Raw genomic sequence first — 12656 nt, forward strand, 5'->3', positions numbered from 1 at the left:
AGCGGTTTAGCGCCGCCTGAAGCCCAGGGTGTGATCCTGGAGACCAGGGATCGAGTACCACATCGGGCTTCCTGCATGGAGCCTGCTCTCCCTCGCCTCTCTGCTCTCTGAATGAATAAATAAATAAATCTTAAAAAAAAAAAGCTTCTGCACAGCAAAAGAAAGAGTCAACAAAACTAAAAGACAACCTACAGAATGGGAGAAGATATTTGCAAATGACCTATCAGATAAAGGGCTAGTATCCAAGATCTAGAAAGAACTTATTAAACTCAGCAACAAAGAAGCAAACAATCCAATCATGAAATGGGCAAAAGACATGAACAGAAATCTCACAGAGGAAGACATAGGCATGGTAGTGGAAAGGGAGGTGGGCGGGGGGTTGGGGTGACTGGGTGATGGGCACTGAAGGGGGCACTTGTCGGGATGAGCACTGGGTGTTATGCTAAATGTTGGCAAATTGAACTCCAGTAAAAATTTTTTTAGATAAATAAATAAAACTAAATGCCTTATTATATTTTACCTTATACTGAATATCTAAAATAAAATGCAAGAGCAAATTATAGAAGAAAAAACATTAAAGGTTAATACATCATGACAAAGCCACATGAGTGCTTATAGACGATATATATGATGTATATCAATTCACTTAGGCAACTGAAATACAAAAACATCCAGCTAAAACATCTGCTTTTTTGATTTCTAGTATTACCGCATTACATTATTATTTTCTTTTGAATCTGACTTTTGCCGACATTGTTAGTGTGTCTCTTCCCAACATCATGTCCAATGAGCTCAGGTTGGTAGTTCAAAGTTAGCATGGTGGGAATATATTTAACCAAGAACGTTGGCAAATGCTATAAACCATTTTTTCCTGGTTGTTAAATGCTGGTTGTTAAACATTTATCCACACACCACTGCTTATCCTGGCACTTATGGGTTAGGCTGAGGCAGGCAGACACAACTTTCAAATCAAGCATCCTTTGATACTATCTCCCTCATCATTGCCTGGACAACCCATAGATAATAGCTCTAACTCAGCGTGCCCAAATTAAATGCATTATCTTTCTCTCCAAACTTATTTCTTATGCTATATTTCTCATCTCACTGAGCTATATCACCATCCACCCTGGTATTTTGGAAATCTTTTTAAATATTCTATGTTGCAAATCCTCATATTCCTTCTGTCTGAAAGTCCTACAGAGTGTACTTCTTTAATACTTCACAAAGGCTCCCTATTCTTTTTTTTTTAGATTTTATTTATTTATTCATGAGAAACACAGAGAGGAGAGAGAGAGAGAGAAGCAGAGACACAGGGAGAGGGAGAAGCAGGCTCCATGCAGGGAGCCTGATGTGGGACTTGATCCCAGGTCTCCAGGATCACGCCCTGGGTTGACGGCGGCGCTAAACTGCTGAGCCACCCGGGCTGCCCAAGGCCCCCTATTCTGAACCATGTCTTATTTTAAGCCTGCATCACTTTCTTTTTTTTTTTTTAAGATTTTTTATTTATTTATGAGAGATACAGAGAGAGGGGTAGAGACATAGGCAGAGAGAGAGAAGCAGCTCCCCTGCTGGGAGCCCAATGTAGGACTCGATCCCAGGACTCTGGGATCATGCCCTAAGCCAAAGGCAGACACTCAACCACTGAGCCACCTAGGCATCCCAAGCCTGCATCACTTTCTATCTGGATTATTAGATTAGCTTCTTACCTATTTTCATGGATACAATTTGTTCTCTAAGTTTTGTCCCTCTTTTGCTGAAACTGTCCCCCAGTGGTTTCTCATAACTTTTAAAATTCAAATTTGTAGTTAGTATACATTGTTCTTTATGATCTGCTCTCTGGGAAGTTCTCTAACCAGCTGCCATCCCCCAACTTCCACTTAATTTATTCTTAGAGGAAAAATGGACTTTTTTATTCATTAATGGAAACAATAGATTCATCTTTCCCGGCTTCTGTTTATGCTGTTCCCTTCTCCTGAAACTCCTTTTCTCCACTTCAGTTAATTCAAATTTGTCTTCAAGATTTCCTCAAGATGGCTTGTTGGGGAAAGTTAAAGACTTTTTATTCAACAAATACTTATTTAGAATCTATTATGTATTGGATATTATTTTAAGTACTCTAAGAACACATCAGTGGAGGAAACCGAGGCTGATGGAACCTGAGTCCTACAAGAGTGAGACAGGTAATAAAGTAAATGTTACATTAGACTAGGGGTGATAACTGCTATAGAAAAAAAAACACAACAAATTCGTTTAAAAAAAGGAGAGAAGGGGATTTTAGGAGTAGAGAGTGTTCCAGGATACCTAATTGAGGAGGTGAAATTAAGCAGAAACCCAAAAGAAATAAAGGAGTAAACCATATAGGTAACTATACACAATCGTTCCAGGCAAATAGAACAAAGTGCAAAGGCCTTAAGATGAGAGCATCCTTGCTGTGTTGTAGGAACAGCAGAGACCAGTGTGTCCAGAGCAGAGTATGCAAGGAGGGAGCAGAGAGATGATGGAGATGGGAGGTCATGTTGAATTTTGTTGACCATTGGAAGGAGTTTTCATTTTACTCTGAGTTAGATGGGAAATGTTTGGAGAGTTTTGATCAGAATTCATGTCTGTTAAAAAGATGAAATATGATAATGTATAAAACATGACATGGCTTGGGACACCTGGGTATCTCAGTGGTTAAGCATCTGCCTTTGGCTCAGGTTGTGATCCTTGGGTCCTGGGATCGAGTCCCACATCAGGTTCCCTGCAGAGACCCTGCTTCTCCCTCTGTCTATGTCTCTGCCTCTCTCTCTGTGTCCCTCATGAATAAACAAATAGAATCTTAAAAAAAAAAAAACCCATGACATGGCTTATGTTTTATAGGATCACTCTGTCTTGTCTGTTGAGAATGTAGGTCAGGAGGTGGGAGAATGGTACAATGCTGAAATAGGACTACTACAATTTTAGTTGGCATAATAATCCAGGTGGAAAATGGTGTGGACTGAGATGAAGGTGGTAGCAAATGAGGTAGTAAGAAAGTGATAGTTGATATGTGTCTTAGCTCAAGCTACCCTAACACAAACCACCATGAACTGGGTGGCTGAACCACCATAAATCTATTTCTCTAAGATCTGGAGGCTGGAAGGTAGAGATCAGTGTGCCAGGATGGCATTCTGGTGAGGGCCCTCTTCCTGACTTGCAGATGGTCATCCTTCTTGCTGTGTCCTCATACGGCACAGAGAGAGCTCTAGTGTCTTTTCCTCTTTTTATATTGGCATTATTCCCATCATGAGCACCCTACCTTCATGACCTCATCTAAACCTAATTATCTCCCCATAACCAAATATCATCACATTAGGGATTAGGGCTTCATCATATGAATGTCGGGAGACACAATTCAGTCCATAGTAACATATATGTTAGAGATTCACCTGACAGAATTTGATGATGGATTGCCTGTAGGTGTGAGAGAAAGGGAGGAGCTAACATGTTGCTAGATTGTAGCTGGAGTAATTAGGAAATTATAGGTGCAATTTCCTGAGATAAAAATTTGGGATAGAGTAGATGTGGGAGGAAATACTGGAAGTACAGTTTTGGATACATTGAGTTTGAGATGCCTATTAGACATTGACATGGGTGTGCTGAGTCAAGAGCTGAATACTGGAGTTTAGGGAAATAGTCCAAATTGGAGGTATACATTTGGGACCATCATTTAGAATCTATAAATAGGATGAGATTCCCAAAGCGATGACTGTGTCCCAAGGCTCTTCAACATTCAGAGTTGTGGAAGATGAAGAGTAACCAGTCAAGCCGAGAAAGACAGGAGAAAGTGGCCAGGACAGGAATCCAGTAAGATGAAAACCAAGAATGTGTCACTGGATTTTGAGAAATGGAGGTAGATTGGTAACTTAAAAGGGAAGGTAAAGTTTGCTGGGCAAATGTTCTCAAACAGGTACAAAGTCATGAGACTAGAGCACAAGAGAAGGTTGCCTTCGGTGGGAGTGGGAATAGTCCACCCACTGTGAGTAGGAGGGAAGGAAAAGTATGTAGGTAAAGATTTGGGTAGGTTCTAGATGGGGTGGTGGTAGATTGTGGAAATGCTCTTCTAGTTTAGTTTGTTTTTTCCTCAGTGACATTGGAAGCAAGATTATTGGCAATGAGCTAATAAAGTGGAAGTGTTGGAAATTTTAGAAATTTGAAGCTAGAGGAGATGTTAGTTGGGCATTTAGGGGGATGGGGGTGGGAATGAACTAGTGAAGGGCAACAGGATTACTCAAGCAGCATGTAGCTTAGTATCCATGCATTTAAGGTGAGATCAGTGAGAGGGGCAGTATATAAGGCGCCACACTCATGTTTTATTACAAGCGCAGCACAGAGGAAATGTTTAATCAAGACAAAGTTCCCCTTATGTACTTAACAATGCTACAACATGTGTATTAAATAACAACCAGTATTTATTGAGCATTTACTATGTAGGTATGTTACAAGTATTATCTTTTAATCCTCGCCAGAGAGGAAAACAGAAGGAAAGAAGAAAGAAAAAAAAAAAAAACCCTGAGAGGCAGTTTTCACTTTACAGATGAGGGAATTTAAGCTTAAAGAGATATGTCCAAGGTCATGTAACTGGTAAATGGATTCAAAGAATTTACTCCCAGTCAACTCCAGAGTCATTAACAACAGTATAATGTTTCCCAGTTCAGTAACAGTGGGTGTTCAGTAAATAGTAGCTATTATTACTAACAAGAATAGTTCATCATCATGTGTCTGTGATTTAGAGATTTTTTACTCCTGCATTCCCTGCCTCAATAATTTTTTTTTGCTTGTTTCTTTCTATAGTGTATGCACCATGCTAGGTACTGGTGATTCAACTGCAATTTAAAGTTCCTGCTCCCAAAATGAACTTCTTTGCCTTTTTTTGTAGGAATGCAAGTTCCAGAATGGCAGGTTGCATCGTGTTCAGTGTATATTAGGTTCCATAAATATGTTTTGATTTTACTATACTCTGAACTACTTCCTAGAAAGGCAGCAGGTATAGAAGCTGGGATCTGTGGGTGGGACTTTAGATCTCAAGGCCAGTTACTAACTCTATGAATGGGGACAAGTCACTTAAGTTTTATAAGTGCATCTTAATTTCATCACTTACAACAATGTGATGCAATTCTGCTTTAACTAGTACAGAAAAAAGATCCAAAAAAAAAAAAAAAAACAAAAAAAGAAAAGAATAAAAGATCCAATGAGACAATTTGTGGGAAAATACTTGACAAATTGTGACCTGAAACTAATGTTAATTATTACTGTAAGCCCTATAAAAGGCTTATACAACTATGTTGAAGATATTAGCTTCCTTGTCTTTAATGTGATTGAGGATTTTAAGGTAAAGGGTTTTATCTTGGAAGGGCAGCATCTTATCACTGCTGTTACCACTGCATTTTTATTGAGTCCCCGTAGTCCACGTCATTGCAAGAGAACTATGTAGCTGATAACTTCTTTTTAAAAAAATTAAGTAATTATTGCACAATGCTGGGCCCTTCTCTATACCCTGGCTACCCACATATTAGAATTTCACTAGCAAATAGAGATCTTTCATTTTAGAGATTCAGCACTTACTTTTAATTTGCATGGAACTGAGATCAATTCTTATTTTGCTGAAAACAGTGCGTCCAGCAGCCAGGTAGTCATTTTTACATGCACAGTCTTGCCTCCTACTTCCATTAAAAGGACATTCATATGGATTTTGTAGTCTGAAACAACATTAGAATATTTTTAGTATTAGATGGTAATCCCATCATGGAGCTAAATGGTAAACTTTGGAAGTGGGAAGGTAAAAGATGCGCTCTTTAATATTATAATGTAATTTAAATGAGAAAGAAGTAAAAACTACTCAAGATTAACATATAATCCTCAATGGGAAGTCCAAGAATGGTGTATGGAAAATAATTCAGCTATAGTTCTCAGTTCTCCTCACCTTTATTACTGGTATTAATTTTGTTTCTATTAAAATACACTTAGCTCTTAAACTCTTTTTTGTTGTTCCACAGCTCCCCCTCAGTATTTTTCTTAGTCAATCTGTGAGCATGTGTTTATACTCAAGTATTTGTTATTCAACGGGCAGGGACAACATCTGCTAATATTAGGTCCTAATTTCCTAATATTTCCACCTGCTCCTAAATTACTTGTCCCGCTTGTGAGATACTCAAGTATCACTCTGAAAGCTGGAACTTCTAATACTCTTGATGGACCATTACAATGCACGGATAAGCCAAAAATCTCCTACCTAACACCATACACTTCAGAGAAGTTGTCTTCTTCACCTTTGACCAATGATATATATTCCTTGGGGTTCTCTGAGTGCATGCCTGCGCAATAGATCTGGAGGGAAAATGCAAACATCTAGAAAAGCCTTTTCCAGTCAGTGGCCAATGTTAAAATCAAATACAAACTGCTTCCAAAATACCTTTATTATTCTTCCGTTAATGTTAAGATCATAGTCACCATCCTTGGTAATGTTGTTTTTCACTCGGATTTCTTTGCAGCTGGTGAATGTTTTACCTTCAAGGACAAGTGAATATAACTTGTTGATGTTGAACCAGTTACAAACAATAGCATGAATTTAGCTCACTCATACAAATATTATACTTGGAAAAAATAGGCATTTTGTTTTGCAGAGCATATGAGCACTACAAATATTTATTTTCAAACTTTAATTGAAACTTCCTAGGAACACTTACATATTTGGTAGATTTTTAAAATCGATTACTTACAGTCATTGATGTAACACTTCTTTTGAGCATTTGGTTTTAAACGCTTTAAACATAAGTTACTGGGCCAACCGTGTTCAGCCATGCATTCTACTCTTCTCTCCATTGTCCCAGCTCCGCAAGTCACTGAGCACTGTGAACAGGGTACAGTTTAATGGATCCATTACAGTATAAATGGATAAAAGGCCAGTAAACCCATATTTCCTTCTCTCACACTAGGCCCCTTTGGAACAAACTGATGATCAACTATTTTGTATAGTTATAGCAACAGAAGATAGTAAATACTTGATATGCATTAATTAGTGATGGTTATTAAGTCTACAGAGTTTTTTCCTCATTGTTATATGCTAGGATTGCAAAGTAACATTCACTTGCTCTCTATCAAATTGGCAATGGAATATAGTACCAATGACTTTCATTATTCATATGTTAGATCTATTTACTTCTTCATTTGATCAATAAATACTTCAGAAGCATCGACTCAAAATGCAAGCCACTGCGCAAAGCTCTCTGAAGAACGGAAATAAATTATTAGTTATGGTCCCTCCTTATAAACAGATTATCGCAAGCATAGAGAAAGAGATATTTAGGTAAGTAATTGAAAGTGGTTTTTATAGACAGAAGGGGTAGGAGACTAGATCTGAGATCTAGTTAGACATGCAGATTACCAGGCATCCTACACCTAGAAGATCTCAAAGAGCTTTCAATTCATAACTATATACTAACCTTGCTCCATTTCCCCACTTTCCAAGTGGCCATATGCAAACAGCTCCTAAAATTGCATTTGTAAACCTGAGGGGGAGGCAGCACAGGACATTCTCGATAGTCTATAGGCCAAAGTTGATGAAGCTTATATTTCTCAGTAGGCCAGACTGCAATGCAATATGTAATCCTTTGTCGGTGACTAAATCCACAGTTACCTGCACACTGAAAAATATACGATTTTAAAGGGAGAGAAAGATGCCTTTAACTTTAACTAGGGCCTACTACTTGCCATGTGGTTAATACATATTAGGCTACATCATCTCCACAATAATCTTATTTAATAGCCTAACTTACAGATGAGTAAATAAATGTTCAGAGACATTAGGGAACATTTCCAGAGGTGTGCCAAAAAATGGGAAGGATGCAGACTCAGGCTAGACTATCTATTGGTACTGCCTATGTTTTTCGGTTTTGTTTTCCATTACACTGCTAAAAACAGTTTAATTGGATAAAGCTTTATCTCCTGATAGGCACAGCTTCAGATAAATGGAACATATCAGGGGTTCTTACCTGAAATAAAGAACAGTTATGATTAACTTACTAGTAACTATATATGTTAGCATACATTTATCCTAATACACATAATGTGATGTATAATATCATTTGACTAAAATAGCTAAGTGATAGATATAAATTAAAGAGCAAAAAATGGGCAAATCAATTTCTGCTTCCAGCAATAATGGAGCAACAAGAAATAAGTTACCTTCTAATATAAAGCAACAAAAACATCTGGTGAAAAGATAACAAACAATGGCTGTTCAGACACTAGACGTTGGACAATAAAGTGATACATGGGAGACAGAAATAAAACAAGCAATCCTATAACTGCTCTCATCTGCTACCTTGAGAGAGCTTCCAGGTCTTGGAACAAGAAAAGGAAACACAAAGGGACAGCAGAGTTCTGACCTGTGCACACATACACGTGAGGACATCAAGTACGGCCAAAGAATGAACCAACCAAAAGCTAGAAATTACTGTATATGGTACTCACATGGGATGAAATATCATGCTTATTTTCTCCAGCCAGACTGGAAAACTTTATATTCATGGGACAATAGGTATATTACTCAAAAGGGTCTTGCCACAGAGGAGAGGAATAATGTACCTTAGACTAAATAATGCACTGGCCTGACCTAACAAATCTTAAGAGCAAGACAAGAAAGGATCCAACTGTCTCCAGACAGAGTAACTTCATTCCAGAGTGAAGCTCATAATATGTGCATAGGTATCAAAACTATCCAGTAGGCAAAAAGGTAAAATTCATGTCTAACATGAAATCAAAAAAATTTTACGGGCATGCATAGAAGCAAGAAATTATAACCCACAATGAGGAGAAAACCCCAGCTTTCAAAGCAGACCAAGGGGGTGAGTGAAAACAGCCAAGTAAGGATCTCTGAAAATTCTCTCCTCCATAAAAACAATGAAAAGTTAACCAAAGGTTTACAGTGATCTGGGAAGCATTTATTTCAAAACAAGGCTAAGTCTCAGGATGAAGAGGGAGCTTTGTGGTGTTTTGACTTACCCTATACCCATTCTCCCCTAACTCCATAGCAGCCTTCAAAATCAATAGTCCTGCAAACACGGTGAAAACCAGCAGCCTGGCAGCCATAAGAGAGGTGGAACTGGGTTGGACATCCTTCAAAACTTCCTTCCCATAGAACTGTCATAATTTGAACTGTTTGATGGTCTTCTAGAAGATCCCCCTTGCAAGGCTGTCTTTATTTGACTTGACTCAGAGCTTGCCCAGTGCTAATAGCCATTTCCCTAGGGGCATTTGTTGAACCCAATTAAAGGCCACTGTTTAACTTTACAGCTTCCAGAACAGAGATAACAGTTTAGAACAAAAAACAGGCTAGTCAAAAAAGCTTAAAAGGAGAATCTGGGAAATGAAATATAACAGCTTTGAAAACCTCCAATATATTCATAGGAATCTGGAAACCTGTGGACATGCATGAGGTTGTGCGCATGTTCAGGGCTGCACACATGCTCAGGAAGCACCTGGGAAGGGCCTACACTCTCTTCTCTGGCTGACATCCAGGCTATGCACAAAATCAGGACATTAAGCTTAAGAAAGAGCTGTCAACTTCCTGGCTGGGTGTTAAAGGTGCCTACACCTTTTATTCTATCTGTATTGCCATTACTCTATCTGCACCATCCAACTGTCAGTGGTTTCATTCCCGCGATTGATATGCATACTGTTATCTACCCCCTTAGTCAAAAATTTTAAATGATTTTATTTATTTATTTATTTGAGAGAAAGAGAAAGAGAGAGAGAGAGAGAGTAGGAGCAGGGGGAGGGACAGAAGGAAAGAGAGAAGCAAACTCCCCGCTGCTCAGGGATCCAGATGTGGGGCTCAATCCCAGGACCCCAGGATCATGACCTGAGCTGAAGGCAAACTCTTAACTGACTGAGCCACTCAGGTGCCCCCCCCCACTCCACCCGCTATATTCCAATTTAGTGACACAGTTTCAACTGTGTCAAGTTTGAGACTCAGTTGTTGAGACTCTTTCCAGGATCAAAATTTCTTAACTTTCTTGGTCTTACCTGTGATGAGTCTCCTGTTACCACAATGTACCTGCAGGAAGGGTTCGGGCACTCTTTGATGGCAAGAGGCCTGGTGGAAGGATCACAGAAACTCTCATTCACTTGACTGTTTTGTGCATCAGTGCACTTGACTTGCCGATGTGTCTCTTTTTGGTTACATGAAGTTGAACACTAGAAGTGCAATGACAGAATGAGTAACACATTCTTTCATGCAATTCTTTGAAATTTTACTTGTCAGTACTCACGTTCAGCCACTCTCCTGCCACCCACTGGTACTGTATGCAGTCCTGGTGCCAACATTGCCGCTGAGAATAAGGCCGCGTGGATTGAGCACACATTTCTTCAGCCACCCGACCAACGCCTCTGAGTCTACAGTACACATCTCTTTGCTGAACTCCAGAGCCACAGGTCACAGAGCACTGCAGAGAAGCCCAAATGATTTGAGCAATTAGCTAACAAATATCAGATTTCAGAAAGATAGCAAAATAGTGCCATGGCCTGTTTTCTTATTTCTTTTAAACATAGCCTGATGTTTATCAGGCATTAAGTAGAAAATACATGCAATTAGTATTTTTAAGACTCTCTAGTGTGAAGCATCTATACAAATATGCAAATACATTTTATTTTGTAGTACCCCCTTAAGCCTTATGGAAACTACGACAAGCTGTATGACGTTATGTCAGACACTCCATCCCAACTGACAGGTCTCTATTCTCACTTAAATGTTCTTAATATCTTTAAAACTCATTGCACAATGAAACTATTCTACTATATTGGGTTTTTTTTCAAAAAAAGATTTTATTTATTTATTCATGAGAGACACACAGAGAGAGAGAGAGGCAGAGACACAGGCAGAGGGAGAAGCAGGCTCCATGCAGGGAACCTGATGTGGGACTTGATTCCGGGGCCTCAGGATCACACCCTGGGCCAAAGGCAGGCGCTAAACCACTGAGCCACCCAGGGATCCCCAACTACATTGCTTTTAAACATCATTTAAATTCTTAGACTATATGCATCATCTCTCTGAAAGGAATAATAATTTCCAAAATTGTGTTATATATTCATTTTTATACTTGCAGCACCTACGGTAGTTTGGGGACCCAAGTATTTGCTAATCTGCTGATTCATGATTATCTTTCAATGGACAAGTGTTTGGGGAAGCTGGTTGTATAAACCATAATAAACTTGGACCATTTTATCTTAGCCACCCCAGGTCTCATTTCTCTTCTGTGCGCAAAGGAGATTTTGTATTATTTGCAAAATTTCAAAGAACATTTTCATACATTTATTCCTGATAACAGTTCAACCTCTGACAAGCAGTGCTGAAGACCTGAGACTCATGGATGATAAGTCACTTACTTGAGCTCCTGCCTCTAGTTACCAAGATGAAGCTCAGTTCTTCCTGACTCTAGATGCTGAGGTGTTATTGCGATGCCTGTGGGGGATGGAGAAGGATCTGGTAACCTCTTAGAGCGCTTGCTCCTCTAAAATGCTAGGTTCTATTACAACAGAGCTTGACTACAACCAAGACCTGTGGTACCCACATCAATAAACTATGGAGAATGCCCAGAGTATTTATTTAATTTGCAAGTTTGGTTTTTTTATACTCCTTGTTATTTCAGAAGGGATGGGAAGTCCTACTGAGGAATATCTGTGGTCTCATCACTGTTCCCAGTTTTTATATTGTAAGGGTAAAAAATCAGGTCCTTTGGGGCACCCGGATGGCTCAATTGGTTAAGCATCCAACTACTGATCTCTGCTTAGGTCATGATCTCAGGATCATGAGATGGAGCTCCATGATGGGTTTCATGCTCAGTACGGAGTCAGCTTGGGATTCTCTCTGCCGCTCCCCTCATTGTGTGCACAAATGCTCTCTCTCTCTCTCTCTCTCTCTCTCTCTCTCTCTCTCTGTCTCTTTAAAAAAATAAATGAATAAATCTTTAAAACAAATAAGGTCCTTCACCAAGTTCTATGTTTCTGCAGGAGTCTCAGAGGGACAAACTTCTTTTTCCACAACAACAAATGTATATCTGCAGAATATGGGTTTACCATGAATGAAAAAATTTTAAGATCCCACAAAATCTAAGAACTTGGCTCACCTGTAGACTTGAATCCCTCATACAAACTGTTGTAGCATTTTACTCTAAATGCACTTGACAATTTAGTTTTCTATTTTGTGTGTATAAGCAGTAACCACTGACTTGAAGAGAGTTTATATATATATTTTAACCTATGAAGAACAGTCTTATCTACATAGCTTACGTTTACCTTCATTGTATGCTTAGGCAGTTGAATTTTGCCCCCTTTGAGTTTTTTCACAAAAAACAGCTCCATTGCATGGAGACAACAATAATTTAGTGTGTGTTCTATGCAAGACACAATATTAAGTAGACTAAAATGTCTGGATGTAGTTTAGCTTATCCGAACCTCTTGTGAAAATATTTAGCCTATAAAATAAGGCTCCTGCAAACATTTTCCAGGGATAATTTCAGAAATATAAACTACATTTGGAAAACTTCCTACCTCTAAACCTGGAAAAATATAATTCACAAATCATAGCTTAGCAAGAAGTTCTAGCAGACAAATATAATTTTCTAAAATTGAATAAACCA

General features: G+C 38.8%; 1 protein-coding gene across 1 annotated transcript in view; it reads right to left on the reverse strand.

Moving 5' to 3' along the window:
* Window positions 1-12656, reverse strand: part of ADAMTS20 (ADAM metallopeptidase with thrombospondin type 1 motif 20) — a 163910-nt gene that overhangs the window by 21853 nt on the left and 129401 nt on the right. Inside the window, exons 30-36 of the mRNA XM_055318796.1 lie at window positions 10290-10463; window positions 10045-10215; window positions 7461-7661; window positions 6738-6867; window positions 6431-6525; window positions 6251-6345; window positions 5584-5717 (exon numbers count right to left, since the gene is read on the reverse strand). Of these exons, the coding sequence (XP_055174771.1) occupies window positions 5584-5717; window positions 6251-6345; window positions 6431-6525; window positions 6738-6867; window positions 7461-7661; window positions 10045-10215; window positions 10290-10463 (1000 nt within the window). The remainder of the gene's footprint in view (window positions 1-5583; window positions 5718-6250; window positions 6346-6430; window positions 6526-6737; window positions 6868-7460; window positions 7662-10044; window positions 10216-10289; window positions 10464-12656) is intronic.

Source organism: Nyctereutes procyonoides, unplaced genomic scaffold, assembly GCF_905146905.1.
Source record: "Nyctereutes procyonoides isolate TBG_1078 unplaced genomic scaffold, NYPRO_anot_genome, whole genome shotgun sequence".
In the NCBI taxonomy this organism is placed as follows: domain Eukaryota; kingdom Metazoa; phylum Chordata; class Mammalia; order Carnivora; family Canidae; genus Nyctereutes; species Nyctereutes procyonoides.